This window comes from Mytilus edulis, chromosome 2 (assembly GCF_963676685.1).
Source record: "Mytilus edulis chromosome 2, xbMytEdul2.2, whole genome shotgun sequence".
In the NCBI taxonomy this organism is placed as follows: domain Eukaryota; kingdom Metazoa; phylum Mollusca; class Bivalvia; order Mytilida; family Mytilidae; genus Mytilus; species Mytilus edulis.
This window is the reverse complement of record NC_092345.1, coordinates 8,049,765-8,066,473: the sequence shown is the minus strand read 5'-3', so window position 1 is coordinate 8,066,473 and position 16,709 is coordinate 8,049,765. Positions and strand designations below refer to the sequence as shown.

Genomic DNA, 16,709 nt, shown 5'->3' with positions numbered 1-16,709 from the left:
TTATCTTTCAAAATGTCCTGTACCAAGTCAGGAAAATGACCATTGTTATATTATAGTTCGTTTCTGTGTGTGTAACATTTTAACGTTGTGTTTCCGTTGTGTCGTTTGTTTTCTCTTATATTTGAGTGTGAATTCACATTACTTTAAGACGTGTCACGGTACTTTTCTATCCCAAATTCATGTATTTGGTTTTGGTGTTGTATTTGTTATTCTCGTCGGGTTATGTCTAATGCTTAGACCGTTTCTGTGTATGTTGCATTTCAAGTTGATGTTGTGTCGTTATTCTCCTCTTATATTTAATGCGTTTCCCTCAGTTTTAGTTTGTTACCCCAATTTTGTTTCACACTCAGCAAAACAGTCACAATCGGGAATAAGTCACGTTTGGTAATTAAAAGATTAGACGACATAATGACAAACAACAATCTACCATGTGGTAAAAATGTCCTTAGCTAGTTTGGTCAAAGATACATCGTATGGATCCACCAATTCGTGATGGTGTCCATAAAATTTACGGAGTGTCAATTTTAATCTGTCCTCCTCATAACTTTGTTAGAGCAGTTTCTGCGTAAGGAGCACACTCCTGTATATGAAGTCCGTATAGTGTGAACAAGCACGAGAATAACGTATCAATTGTGATATATAAACACCATACGAAACCTCTCACTTGTATGACAATCGCATCAAATTCCATTATATTTACAACGATACGTGAACAAAACAGACATAATAGGTAAAATAGTCAAACTATGGTACGGTATTCTTGTTTTTCCCATCAATTTTCCTAGTAACCGAATTGCAAGGTAAATAATAAAAAGGAATGCCCATAAAACCTGGAAAAAAACAAATGCTTTGCAATATAAACAAAAGAAACGAATGGAAAACCACTGTCATGTTTCAAACTTGAAATATAAACATAAAAAATGTTTATGCCCGAAAACAGTAAAATGACAAAAATACCGAACTCCAAGGAAAATTCAAATCAGAAAGACCCTTATCAGATGGCAAAATCAGTAGCTCAAACTCAACAAACAAATGGAAAACAACTGTCATATGTCTGACTTGGCACAGGCATAAGTACATTTGTTAAAATCTAAAGTCCATACGCATTTATAATTCTGTATATTTTAACTGATGGCGGTTTATAAAAAAATTAATAAACGAACGAACGAACAGACAGACAGACAGATAAATTTGCAAATGAAATGAAAGCTATTTTGATAAAATTTATTTTACATAAGAAACGTAACAATTGTATATATCTACAAATAATTTAACATTCATGTAAAAACTAACAAATTCAGTACATTAAACGAAAAAACACATACCAACGAAACATTTTTGTATCTACATTGAAGCAATTTCATACGAAGCACTTCAGATATATATATTGTCGAACACTCGATTTAATATTTATCGCCGAAATTAGTTTATGCCGACTTTTATAACATATAGTTAAAAGGCATATCAAAGTTATTTCTCGAGTGTTCGCTTGTCATACACATGTGAATAAGTTAAAAATTAGGAACATGTTCTATCTGAAGTAGTAGATGCAAACTTATCATACATGACATATTAAAGAGGAGCAACCTACGTTTGTTAATAAATATTAAACGGTTATATCATTGATATGGGGAAAAACTCTTTAAATCAGTCATTGTCAGTATATCGTTTGTTATCAAGTTATTAATGCATTGATAAATTGATAACAAACGCTATACTGATTGAGGAAGTTAATTAGAGGTTGCAACAAAATATTTAACCAAAGGTATGCAACGTCGATTGGAGAAAAAAAAAAGGTAATGAGACCTATCAACTAAAACAAAACAAAAACAAGGAAAAATCTTATACCAATATTAACCCAAAATTACGACAAAATGTTCAAAATTATTCACATAGTTAGTTCCATCTGTTTGATTTTCATTCAAATGACCGGTGTAACTGAATACAAACAGTTTGAATATAATACAATGAGAATAGTTTACACCAATGGTAGACTAGTGTTTCACAATAATACAACAAACACAAAAAGGATGTTTGGCAAGATGTACAGCATAGCTTTGTATAAAAACTATTCCACAACAATATATAAACATTTGGATATCACAAACATACAGTCACTAGATATTCACTGACTAGAATCCTTAATGAACAGGGATAAAGTATGCCACTTCTCAAGTTTGTACAAGCAACTGTTTGAAAGCTCCATTTGGTTTGGTTCTTTTATCACGTGGTACAGAAAGATGCTTTGTCATTTTCTAAATGGAAAAACACTTTCACTAATTCGATTGCGCCTGTGTGGTTTAGTTATTTCCTAAGTCACATGATCAAATATTGGGATGTGATACATGAGGGTGTATAGAATGAAGGCTTGAAAAGGCCATCATATATTATCTCTTACTCTGAATACGACATACTGTCACTATGTATGCTATCAGAACTGTTCATCCAATGCGACGGACCTGAAATTAAAAATTAAAATAGATTGTTAGTGGGTACTAGTATTAATCACGATAGTAGAGGCCGCTGGGTCATATAGAACGCTCCTTAGTTACACATATAACATGATTGAGCGATATGCTAGTATATTTTTTCTGCGATTTCGTTTACAAGAAATGTATTTCAATTTTACAACTAATATAAAATGGTGAATACTATGCAAGAGCTAAATTCAATTGCTGTTAACTATTAAAACCTTGACAGCAGACGAGAAAAGAGTTGCAACACACACAACCATGATATAAAGACTGCTTTTCACGATGCGTTTGTTTTAAAACAAAGAGATGTGGTGTGATAACCAATGGGACAATCGATCTTTTACGAGGATTTTAACATATATACGGTCTAAGAAAAATGAGCAAATCGCAAGTAATAAAGTTAAATATTGAATGTTCCTGCATGCCAAATATGACACACATCAAACAACGGAGAAAACTAATGGCTTGATGTATGCTAATAACAATCAAAAATAATAGAAGAAAGTTTTTAAAGCATGAAACAACAACCCACTCGATTACAGGCTCCTGGCTCTGAACTGGCGAATAAAGTATGCAGCGGCATAAAAACATGTTTGTGAGCGCTCTACTATACCACTAATATTTAGCATTGGTGTTAACTCGTGTATATGATCAATAAGTATAAAGACCATCTATAGTATCTTACTTGATATTTTTGATGGAGACGACGACGGTGAAGGACTTGAATTTCCACAGTCACTTCTTGACTGTTGTTGCTGTTTTTTCTGTCGTGCTCTTGAATTTTGGAACCACACTTGTGTTACGCGCTTGCTCAATCCAGTGATCTGCGCAATTCGTTCTAAATCTTGTCCATCCGGGTTACTATCTAGCTGAAAGTTCGCCTGCAGCACTTGCACTTGCTCCTCTGTAAAAGTTGTTCTCACTCGTTTTGTTTTTGACTTCATGTTGCCGTCTTCTGGAAATCAATAACAGTTATCGTGTAAAATTAACAAATTATAAGCAAAGTATTACGGAAAATAGAAGTTCTAAAATTAACTTTAAACATGTCATTTTGCGTTGTATTGCAAATGCGCTTTTTAAAAAGGTATACATTATGCAAATGTTTATGTAATGATATATGTTCTATATACATTATATCTAAAGGCATAAATCTTTTAACAACTTTGAAATTTTTTTTCCATTTAATGTTTTCTTCATTAAGCTCGAATAAACTAAAGTTTTACACATAAGTGTGTTTGTACCTTTACTTGGGCCTCCTTCTAAAGACTCCACATAATGTGTTTTACATAGAACTTGATCTTCTTGTAAAGCAAATTCTTCTCCGGTGGACAACTGTCGTTTACAGCTATCACATGCAAAACAGGCAAGATGATACACATTGTCACGTGCTTTTCTCACCCAATCGTTTGGTTGAATTGAACGCAAGCATTTTGAACACTTGGCACCAAATTCTCTGCAAAAGAAGGTGACATGAAGTAATAGTTGTATATATATATATGACTACATAAACAAGTCTAAATTGAAAACTACGTTTAAACCTATGATTGCGTTGGATAAAAACCGCAAATTTTTTACGCGTGCATGTAAAACAAATTTCGTTGTAGAAGGGTCTAAATACAGCACAAACAACATTTTCCAAAAGACCAAAAAAGTGAAAAAAATATATTTAAACAAAACGCATTTGACTAACAGGTCGAACAACTGATGTTCTTTAACCCTGCTGACTGCCATTGGCGATTGCCAAATAAAATTGATCACAAGATGTAACAAAATGGATCTTAATATAAATTTAACTATATATACATAAATGTGATATACAGTTATTATCCATGCATAGACTAAAAATTATGATAGCAAAGTCCATTGAAAAGGGACGCTATAAAACCAGGTTCAATCCACCATTTTCTACATTTGAAAATGCCTATATCAAGTCAGAAATATGACAGTTGTCCATTCGTTTAATGTGTTTTATCATTTGATTTTGACATTTGATTAGAGACTTTCCGTTTTGAATTGTCCTCGAAGTTCAGTATTTTTGTTATGACTGTAAAATATATATAAACACATCCTAACATTATAACCATTTTAGGACCATTACATGACATCTAAATTGTTGTCCTAAATATATGAAAGAGTAAGGGTCATATCAAAAATTGAGACATGGCCAGAACAAAGATGTGTCTATGGTTAGTTTTAAGTCTTATCGACATTGTGTTACCACAAACTTATTACTTTAATTTATTCGTGAATATTTGGTCTTCTGTGGGAAATGAATGTCAAGAAAAGCGAAAAGGCGGAGATATAAACTGACTTTACCGGACGTTTGTGAAGACTTTAACGTCTTGTTTGTCAATTGTCTGTATAAAAATGATTCTAGGAAATCAAATAAAAAACAGTCTATGGAAATTTCAATTGACATCTGTGATCGGAAATTACTCCCGTCCGGTAACACCCAGAAAGTTCTTTATTCATGCCGCCATTCTTTTCCCGCCTAATTAATTCTGATCGATCTTACAAAATTTGTATTCATCCTAATGATGCTGCAGTCAAAATTCCGTTAACCCGTTCAATTGAAGCTAATTTAGCAAATAATTGTAATCTTCACTGCAGAGATCTATGTTTATTGAATCTTCACTGCAGAGATCTATGTTTATTGAACATTTTCAATAGATTTTTGGGTAGTGATTTAAAGAAACTGACATGTTAAAAAGAAGAGGAAATAATCGAAAACTATACCTAAATGAGAGATACATTTAGTAAATGTTATTCATATCGAAAGTCTTCGACATATATTAATTTAATAATGTCAATTCAATCTCAAATAGAATTGGGTTTACTTCCTATATATCTCAAGAAAACTTTATAGAAAGAAAAATGTGCATTGCTTATTCAAATACAATTAAATATAGAAAATTTATGAATATGATAAAAAAAAATGAATCTTTCAATTTATATTTGTAATTAGTGCATTATACGTTCTCTTTTTATTCATGAGTGTTGTTTTTTTATTCCATGTTACTTTTATACCATTCTATTGTCAAAGTGTCATGGATTTGCGACGGAATATTTGGAAAAATGAACCAATGAATTCGGATGGTCAACGAATTCCTGTTTTCGTAGTTATAATTTGATTACTAGTTTGGTAGAAATATAACATAGATGATGAATATTCTACTTATCACACATTTCTAGTTTTCTCTCAAATCTCGATTTCAAATTGGGTATTTATCATCTAAATTTCAACCAAATATAATTCATGATATGTATAAAGGATGCATACATATTTTTATTTTCTATACTAAAATACAGTTCTATATTTGCTTTGGTCGCATGCAAAATTTCATTAAAATTGGACAGGTCATCTGTAGAGGTCCCCGAACCGTTATAAACAAAATAATTTTAATCAATTATATTTTCAACGTATTCAATGTTCATGTAAAGAAATTTGATGGACTAAAGACTCGCATCTGTAAAAGTTGAATTCTGAATGATACATATCAATGGGGTATCTTGGCTTTCCACTTTTATATTAAAGTTCCCACAAACGTAGAGTTCTACAGTTAGATTATTTCAAACTTTCGTGTCTATTTCAATTATTTCAATTGTTTAAAGTTCACATTAAGCTATCTTTTATTATCTTAAAACTTGAAAAACGGATTAGAAGATGGGTGTTCCTAACCCTATTACATTAATAGCTTTAGATTTACAGAAAATATCCATAACAGTTTTTACACATGCAGCCGTTTTGGAACAGATTATTGCGATATGCACAAGTTACTTTATCGTCAAAGACATTTTTTATTGTGCCATTATAACACTTCCATTATTACACTAATTGTTGAAAGAATTCAAGGCATACTTTTTTTTACAACTATCATAAGTATAAAAAAGACTATAATGAATATCCTACCTACTTTAGGTTGTATTTGAACAACATCAAATGTGCTTTAACACCCGTACAGTTACATTGACCCTGAGATTACTATATATAACACTGTGTTATATTAATCTCATATTAACATTAGAAAAAAAAATATTGGAGTTTCAGCTCGTTTAAAAAAAAACTTGCTACGAGCAGGTATAAATAAAAGACAATTTCATCGATATAAAAGGTGTGTATAAAAAAAAATCATATAAAAAAATCATTGAATCACCGGCATTTGTGATGGGCGCATTGCATTTTCGCCAATTTTTGAAAATTTCAATCTTTCATTTGCGCCACAAGGTTATATTTCATTTTCGCCAAAAAATAAAAACTTCATTTGCGCCATTTTACAGTTAATCAAGGTAAGATGTAACGGAAAAAATAAATATTTATTGCTCTAAAAGTTGTGTCTCTACAGTATTCCCCCTGGATAATGGAGTGAGTTCAATTCCAAACTCATTTCTGAAGCTAAGAGTCACTAAGGTTTATTATTATATATAGTGCTCATTCGAGGTGTCGAGATGGACATTTTCAATTTAGACATAAACAGAAGAATTAAGTCTGTAATTTTTAATGATCACACATTTAGGTTATCATCAAATCATGTGTTCTGAAAAATGGAGACAAGTCGTTCAGTGGTACCCCAAATAAATAAAACTTTGCAAAGCCAGTATAACAACTGACATGGACTGCAGTTCATGAAAAAAAAAACGGACTATGAATTTCATGTTATCTTTTGGATCAATATGGTATGCACATGAGAGGAGGAATTTTTCAGACATGAATACATCAGGACCGTCGCTCACAAGTTTTGTGCCAGGATAGACGTTTGAAAGATTGAAACTTTACTGGTGTATCGTTCTCAGAGTTACTCCAGTGTGAAGTGCTTTCTTTCATGTTTTATTTTAGGTGTTAATATGATCACGTTTATTTATAACAGAACTGTGTTTCACCATTGTCAGTGTTATTTTACTTGTGTGGTTTAATCTCGACTGATTGCTGAGGAATTTATTAAATTTTGCAAACAAAAACTGCTTTTATTATCTAAAGTCGTTTTTTATTAATATAATATTATGTTTTATACTATTTACCTGTATCTACCTGTAATATTGGCGCAATTGAAAGGTTTTATTTTGGCGCAAATGAAATATAGTTTGTGGCGCAAATGAAAGATTTTTTTTGGCGCAAATGAAATACCAATTGGCGCAAAAAGCTTTTTTTAGTGAACACCATTTTATACATAGAGAAGAATAGTTATATTTGTCTGAGTGGGAATTCAGTTTGAAAACTGTGATTTGGAAATATTCAGAGCTTTAATATCTTAATGAAATAAATTGATCATTATTACATTTGCGTAAACTCTTTATAATATTCGAATTGCTCAAAATACGATAATATAAAAACGCAAAAAAAATTCACAAAGTATTATCTCAACTTTAAATGTGCCATTTGCGAACACTATATAAGTGGGCTTATGCTAGTTTTGGCATGTGATAAATTTATTATTTGAAGACGATAAACTCAGTTTCTGTCAACGATTGTGCCTGCTGTAACATAAAAACGCGATCAATAAACGATAAATGAAATCAACATTTTATTTCGACCTTTCGAAGCACTGTTCTACTAGGTTTACCATCATAAGGAACGCCCAAACATTATTTGAAAGCCAGTTATCCTTGAAAACAGTGCAACCTAAGGAAATGTATATCTAATTTAAAGATTTATTTTCAACAATACAAAGCGACAAATACCTGGTATAGTCGAGTTTACAGTAGACGTTGTTTCCTTTGATGTAACACGATGACTGTCTCTCTAATCCTATCTGACATGTGCAACATCTCAGACAACTCACATGGTAAGACTGGTCATTTACACGGAGTAAGTATCGGTCCACGATCAGGTCACCACATCCAAAACATAGTTCACCGTCAGGCTGTAAAGTAAAATTACATGCAATTATTTGATTCCTGCTGATTTTTCTTGAATTTAATTCTATTGTCAGCGACCAATAATAACAGACTTGAAACCTGTTTGTACTTTTGTTGGGATTTACCGACTAATATAAATATGTTCCGGACCATATGAGTATTTGGACCATACGCGTATGATCATGATCATATGGGTATATACTCATATGGTCCGACCGTACGCGTATGGTCGGGGTTATTAACACTCTGTTACAGTTTACTTTTAATACTTTTAAACTCTTCACATGGTATGACCGTTCATTAAAAAGACGCTATCATATAGGTAATTTTATTATTATATTATAATCAAATTATAAGCTAGATAAAAATAAGAAGTTTCGCATAGTTAATTTTACTTAATTGTCAAATTTAAAATAAACACATTTACCGATTTGTTATTACGAGTGAATGGCAATATGTCGACCAAAAAAAAAATCAAAAAATTTCTTAATGAACTGTTACACAAGAAGTCAACGGAAAGTAACATAGTTTATTTAATTTGTCTTGTGAATATGGTGTATTGCAGTCATTTTACGATATTTGAGATCTAGAGCTTCTAAAAAACACCGTAGACATCAAAATGACCAAAGACCTCGGTATCACTGTACGCAGCTGCAAAAAAGGCTAGCTTTTAACTCTCAAACAAAAGGTGTAAATGAAAAGGATCGTGCACAAATTTCTTGCAAATGCAAAAAAAGCTTTGACACCCTATGGAAGTGAATGTCACCCCAAACCTACATGCAAGAATTTAACTAGCGATGAAAACTAACTATGGCATCAATATTTGATTTTTACGTAGTTTTTGGATTATAAAATTAACAAATTGTCATGTAACCATCACTGTTTTTTAGATAAAGTTTTTGTATTATTAAAACGTTTTTAATGTAATTTGAAAAAAAAAATACCTATATGGTCTGGCCCGTTAATAACCAAACGAGTATAATACACATATGGTCCGACCATGACCATGACCATACGCGTATGGTCCAGATACTCATGGTCCGGAACAAATATATACTAGTGCATGTGCTAGATTGTAAAAGTTCAAAACTATAAAGATACTTCAACATCTACACATCGTCATAAAACAATTAAATTGTCTATTTTATAATAAAAATTCACCATTTACAATTGATATTCATGTAAAAAAAATATATTTTGATGAAATTTCGCATGCGAGTCTCAGACTAAGGGGTAGAGTGTGATGCTTCCTTGCATATAGAATGCTCAAGTAAAACTTGTTTCTGTTTTGTCATTTTCTGAACAGTAAACGGGAAAAAAGGTGCCATCCTATTTTCGTTTGATTATTTTACTAATCATTAGAGTCACAATTTTAACTTATTCCGTTTTGTATTTATCACAACTTTAAGTGTTTTTAAATACCTCGATTCTGACAGGAAAACAAGACTATTTCCTGAAACGAAATTGTTTCAACGGCTAGACGAGGAGATTCACACCATTTTAAGTACCCCAATTTATAGCAAGTCGTTCTAATACCTTTTTCAGTTTTTAATTCAAAACAGAACTCAAAGTTCTGCTATGAAATCAGTTTCTAGTCGAAAGCAGAGAGTGGAAAGGATGAAAGCAATATATATATATATACTGATAAGAAACTGGACGATATACCAAAATACCACGAAATGAAAGAAAATGTAAAATGTGTAATATCTTAGACGATGAATTCCATTTTTTCTTTAACTGTAAAATAAATAAAAATAAAAGAGAAATCTTTCTAAAATACTATATACAAAAATATGTAAATTGTAATACACTTAATTTTACTGATAAACTCGTGATTATACTAAATCCATCAACACCAAATGATGTAAAAGCAGTTGTTTCTTTTATTAAAGAGTCATTAGAACTGAGGAAAGGAGAACAATAACTTTTTTTATCATATCTCTTATAATATTGTCGAGTTTTCATTATGTTTGATCATGTTTGTTTTGTCAATGTATTTGCCATAACCAAAATTGTTTTTTGTCTGTTTTTCAAATAAATTATTATTAAACCGTTGGTTTTTTTTTTGTGAATTTTTTTTTTAAATTCAACTGGGGCCATGTCAACGAAGCTGTTCTAGGACTAAGACATGTCTTAGGATGGTCTTAGGACACGTCTTAGTCCTAAGTCAGGTAAACGAAAGTCTCCTAAAATAAGATATGTCCTAACTTTGGTCCTAAAGTTAGGATATATACAAATAGGTGTCTTAGGATAGTCCTAAAGGTTACAATGTCATAAAACGTAATTAAAACAACAAATATAGCACAAACTCATTATTAAAAATACTAATACAATATTAAACTATTACACTGTTATTAGAATTAAATTAATAAATCCAATTGTATCACATTAAAGTATTCGTGCTGTTTATTTTGAAGCCTAAAAAATACTTTCATTATAAGCAACATCTTTTGCGACTAACCAAAACGGTACAATATTAATTTAAATATGGTAAAAAGTTTACTTCTTTTTTTTCTTAACTAATCCTGATTCGATACATGCAATGAAATCGAGTGGACCTAAGTACAAAGCTAGTTAATGTACTAAAATTGCAGCACGAATATCGCATTTAACAAAGTTTTGTGACTATTTACTTTTGTTTTCGTATTAAATTCATTTATTTCTTTTATCATATTTAATAACGTATTTATTAGTATTACATTAAAACTTTTATTTTGTGTCAATTGTTTCCATATAAGAGTAGATACTAAAATACCATTAAATCTATGACGTAGAAATCTCTACATATTTTTTCAATTAAATAAATGTGTAAGAATGGTCCTAGGACTGTCGTAGTTAGGACTGTCCTAAGACAGCTTTGTTTTACATCCTAAGACATGTCTCTGACACGTCATAAGACCATCCTAAATAATGTCCTAAGACATATCTTAGCTGTCTTAGGACAGTCCTAACTATGATGGTTAATTGAAAAAAATATACAGAGATTTCTATGACATAGATTTTATTGTATTTTAATATTTATATATGTAAAGAGAGGGAGGGTGACTTGTATACGGAAAACAATTAACGCAAAATAAAAGTTAAAGATTTAACGTAATACTAATAAATACGTTAATTAAAAATATGATGGAAGATATAAAAGATTTTAATACGAAAACAAAAGTAAATAGTCACAAAACTTTGTTAAATGCGATATTCGTGCTGCAATTTTAGAACCTAAACTAGTTTTGTCCTTAGGTCCACTTGATTTCATTACATGTATCGAATGAGGATTAGTTAAAAAAAGAAGTAATTTTTTTCCCATATCTAAATTTTTATTGCACCGTTTTGGTAAGTCGCAAAAATGTTGCTTTACTGATAGTATTTTTTAGGCTTCAAAAAAGGCAACACGAAATAATTTAATGTAATACAATTGAATCTTTAACAAAAATTGAAAAAAAAATTGTTTTATAAATTTAATTTTTATAATAGTTTGATAGTTTAATATTGTATTAGTATTTTTAGTATTGAGTTTATGCCATATTTGCTGTTTTTATTACGTTTTAGGACATTGTAACCTTTAGGACTATCCTAAGACACCTATTTGTATGTCCTAACTTTAGGACCAAATTTAGGACATATCTTATTTTAGGAGACTTTCGTTTACCTGACTTAGGACTAAGATGTGTCCTAAGACCATCCTAAGACATGTCCTAGTCCTAGGACAGCTTCGTTGACACGGCCCCAGGATTTTTAATCATTTATACATATATATATAGTTTCAACGAATAATTGCTTTTGTTGCAATACAAAATCATAATTCGAAACTTCATTTTACAAGAGTATTCGATTTTACTGACTGAAATTGCTCGTGTTTTTTCATTCTTTTAACGCAAGTTTGCCCTGACTGCTTATCTCCTGCATGCATCATATAAGTCAAAAGGTTTAAACAGTGTGTTAAGATGCAGTTACGAGTCTCTTGTTAAACATAACTTAAGAAATAAAGATGTTTATTTTATAATTTTCTACGTTTATTTCTCATAGTTGTAATTGACAACCTTTAAAATCAACATAAATATGTCCAACCTTAATTCGAAGCATAGCAAATATATCAACAAAACTGTCTGTGCGTTTCGGAACAAACGCGCACCCCAGCTTGCATCAAAGATGAAAATATTTGAGTGACACTTGTTTTCCGTTATCTTCTCATCTCTCGGTCGTTATAGAATCATCAATATAATAAAGTGTAGCTTTTCGCACTATTAACAGAAATCATGGACTGTGGTATTATGGACTGTCTTATATAATTTGAGCGTAGGGTCAGTCGTACAATTCGAGCCATTTTTAGAACGCTGTTTATTTTTCAATATAAGTTGAATAAATATTACGATTTTGAAAAAAAAAATGTATATGACTGAAATTATAAAATTTATTATATGAATTAATATTAAAAATTTGTGTTGCATTATCTTGTATCTAGTATTTATAGTATAAACTACAAGTTTTCCTATTTGCTTTTATTTGTACAGATTCCGTTTATATTTCATCAATTATTATCAAATCAATATTCCTGTATTATTTCTTTAATATCATTTAATAACACCTTACTACAATCAGATATGGTATTTGATCTTTTGTGAGAAAGTCACTTCTCAGTATAAAATTATTGTAACCTGTAATTTTAACAAAGACCTATTAAAATCACCTGTCATAACTTTCAATAACTGAACCACACAAGTGCGATCATGTATCAATACCCCCCGCTTAAAAGTTTGTCTCTGCTACCGACAGATTAAGGGGATAATCCCAATGTGTGGCAGATAGGTTTACAAAAAGGGCGACAATTTTGACTGAGTTTTACGTCTTTAATGTACCGGGTATCGATTAAACCCCCGTAGTGGCTGTCAAACCCTCTTGTTGTGTCAATGTCTTCAACGTGTTCTAACATATTCGGTTAGCCTTTAATTCAATTAACAGTTAACACATTTTTAGACGAGTTTGTGATTATTATTATTACCATATTTAATGGATTCCTTCGCAGTGTAATGTGTTTTGAAAGTGAATAAATAAATAAATAGAAAAATAATAATAATAAAAAAAATTATAAAAAATAAATAAAAAAATAAAAATAAATAAATAAATAAATAAATAGATCAATAAATAAAATTTTAAAATAAATAAATATATAAAATAAAAAATGACTTAACAAATAAATTGGTTCTATTGTTAAAGTGCATAAGTTTTACGATACTGAATCGAACAATGCATTGGATTGTTTAGTAATATGACTCTTGAAGAGAGTTAACTTAATGGAAATACCATAGAAATCGTCATTATTCGTCAAAATCGTTGAAACAGGAATTGTTTTATAAGTGTTTAAAAGCTAAATATTATTTAAAAGGTATCTAAATTAATAGACCATCTTCTTCTCGTGATGAAGTCATTGAAAATGGTTTTTATATATGCATTTAAATGGGCGGACATTGAAAAGAAAGAGTTAAGACGTTCGAAATGTTTCAAAATGGAAGGTTTAAGTGAAGTTAAGGGTGGATCAAAGCTTCCCGAGTAATGTATTTCCGGCTTGATACATTTTAAACGCATAGAAGATGTCGTTTTAATGGGTACCACAAAGATGCAGAAACAGTGATCCAGAAATGGAAAAAGGAAAACAAAACGGACATGCCTTATTGCGGAAATGGAGCTTCCTCGACCTTAGCGGCAAATATTTAACACGCACTGAAATACAATACCACTGAAAATATTTCGATGCGTAGATATTCTAGATGCATGTTAGGAAATTACTTTTTGCTCCTTGAAATGAGATTTTTAAAAAAATACCTGTAAATACATATTTTTAGAAAAGGAACAGGGAATGATAGAAAGATATTTAAAGCTCACACATATTCAAAATGGATCTTTTCCTTTTCTTCGCACTATTGTTGTCTACATTTTTGTGTCCCTTATTTGGATCAAACGCGTCTGATACACGTTGTAGATATATGTAAATATATATACAAATCCGTCCCTCCTAATATTGTATTATCAGGTTTAGAAAAGTAAATGATAATGATGATGGGGGTTGTTTAACGTCCAGTATACACGTCCAGTGGGAAATTAAATGCATTTTCGTGACGAGAACATACTATAAAAAAATAGGAATGGAGCGTGCTTCAATTGTTGGAAACGAACTATTTTTCAAAATAGTGGTGGCGGTTGTCGGATCGGGCGTTTCTTCCTTTGTACCATACAGCCCTCACTATTAAAAATGTAATGTTTCTCTTTGTACTTCGTTGAGTTTATCTACAAAAATGCGACTTTGTTTTATATGGAAACATCTTTTTAAATTTCTAGGACAAAAAAAAACAAAGAAAAAACGTCATGAACATCCAAAACTGCATCCACGCAAATATGACAGAAGCAATATATTGTACATAAAATTCGGATGCTTAATATTAAGATTTAAATGAAAAACAATTTTCTTATCGGTCACACGACATCAAATCTTATTTAAGTCCATCTTTCACAGCACTGAAAACATTGTGAAATGCATTCTTTTAGTGACAATCCAAAACATGACATGCTATATGCTGTAATCTGATTTTGATAATATTTTTCTTCTTGTCGAAACTTTTATTGTAATAATCCCATGCTTGCATGATTCTTTTATCATTTCCAAAAGAAATCGTAACTCATTTAGTCAAAATTTATTGATGGAATTATTGTCTCTTTTGTGGTCCTGAAACAAATAAAATTTCCTCTTTTCAGGAAACTGTGTGATGAAATTTTCTCTATAAAAGGGATGGACTTTCAGACTAAATAAAATCAGAATTATTTCGTTATGTTTTTAATCGTTGTCAAAACTTGATGTTTAGAAGAATTGTCAGACTGCACTTCGTGATTTATTTTCCGGTAAGATTTATATAAAACTTTGAAGACTTTATCAATGTCAACATATAAAAAATCAGAAAAGAAAATCATATTCTTAGTACTGGCAACATTGCAAAGAGATTAACGATATTTTTTGTTTATGTCCAATTTCTCAGTGATGAATAGATATTTCAATATCCATCTAAAAAAAGAGTTGAAACTACCAAAAATAGTTTCGGAAAGTGAGAATAAAGAAACTCATATTTTAATGAGAAAATGATTTAAATAAAAAGTAAAATCACAAAAATACTGAACTCCGAAAAATATTCAAAACACAAAGTCCCTAAATCAAATGGCAAAATCAAAAGCTCAAATTTTCAAACGAATGGAAAACAACTGTCATATTCCTGACTTCGAACATATTTGATATGGGTAGTTGTTCAAATATAAATTTAAAGACAAAAAATAAAATTAAACTGACCTTTAGCATGGTAAAACTGTATCTGTCGACAGCATCTTCTGCAGAGTCTGGTGAAGAAACATTCTCCTCATAACCTGATGGTAAAGAATCTGTAAACTCATAATTGTCCGTCATTCGCATCTTAATAACATCTACAGGTATCTGGTCTTCAAGTAATCTTCGGTGACTCTTTTCGAAAATTTTCTAAGAAATATTAAATGCACAAAAAAAAAATGGTACAATTCAGACCGTTTACTAGATTTGTTGTTAAAAATGTTCACGTGCTATCTTTCAAATACTGAAATAGTTCTATAATTTTTCGAATTACTCTCAGCCAATCAAATCAAAGTTTGGTCAGATCAACCTCCTGTCGTCTGTCATTCAAAAGGGATTAACAACGCACACGGAATTTGTTGCCATAACATTTATTGTGTCCATTGACCAGATAAATAAACATTTATAACACTTTACTGTAATGATTAAATAGATATTCGGGATTATTATAGACATTATCTAGTCGTTATTAAAATAAGTACAAATAAAGAATTATAAGTAAAAAAGAATAAGTAATATATTAAGAGGAGAAAGAATTTGACATTTAGAAAAACAAACATTTTGTTATTTTCTATTCTAAAATATAATCTGGAATTTTGGAGTTATTAAAAAAATTAAATGTGTTCTCTACATTGTTTTTATTGATTCAACACGAATCTGAATTCAAATATCACAATAGTTATTTCAAAGTTCATTTCAAAATGTTTTGAATTTTAATGCATGTTTAAACCTTCCCGTTCACGCTGGCACTATACAACTTTAGTTTTAGATATTTTTGCGATGTAAATTTACTACTAAGAAAACAAAATATTCCGCACATACTGAAATAAGCAAAAACATGTAATGCTTCTTCTAGCCTTAAACCGCATTTTCATGATTACGCGAACAAGTTGTGCTTCTTTGTGTTTATGCTACTTTATATATGAACCATAAGTTGTATCTTATGGCAAAGTTCACCGTTATAGAATCCACGCATCACAGTTTAATCAAGTTTTTTTTTCTCATATTTTATATATATTTTA

The 16,709-nt window shown here is 30.6% G+C and overlaps 1 protein-coding gene across 1 annotated transcript; it reads right to left on the bottom strand.

Moving 5' to 3' along the window:
* Nucleotides 1-1,747: 1,747 nt before the first annotated feature.
* On the bottom strand, nucleotides 1,748-15,832 carry LOC139510468 (LIM/homeobox protein Awh-like). Its single transcript, XM_071297045.1, has 5 exons — nucleotides 15,655-15,832; nucleotides 8,151-8,332; nucleotides 3,716-3,927; nucleotides 3,160-3,429; nucleotides 1,748-2,459 (listed from the first exon to the last, which is right to left on the bottom strand). Exons 1-5 carry the CDS (start codon nucleotides 15,772-15,774, stop codon nucleotides 2,395-2,397), a joined length of 849 nt encoding a protein of 282 aa, XP_071153146.1. The 5' UTR covers nucleotides 15,775-15,832; the 3' UTR covers nucleotides 1,748-2,394.
* Between the last annotated feature and the right edge of the window lie 877 nt (nucleotides 15,833-16,709).

What these genes read in the sequence shown, in the direction of transcription:
- LOC139510468 (XM_071297045.1), bottom strand. Translation starts at nt 15,774, where the DNA reads ATGCGAATGACGGACAATTATGAGTTTACAGATTCTTTACCATCAGGT. An exon ending in ACAGTTTTACCATGCTAAAG is followed by an intron (nt 8,333 to 15,654) that starts GTCAGTTTAATT and finishes TTTACTTTACAG; the next exon opens with CCTGACGGTGAACTATGTTT. An exon ending in TGTAAACTCGACTATACCAG is followed by an intron (nt 3,928 to 8,150) that starts GTATTTGTCGCT and finishes CTTCTTTTGCAG; the next exon opens with AGAATTTGGTGCCAAGTGTT.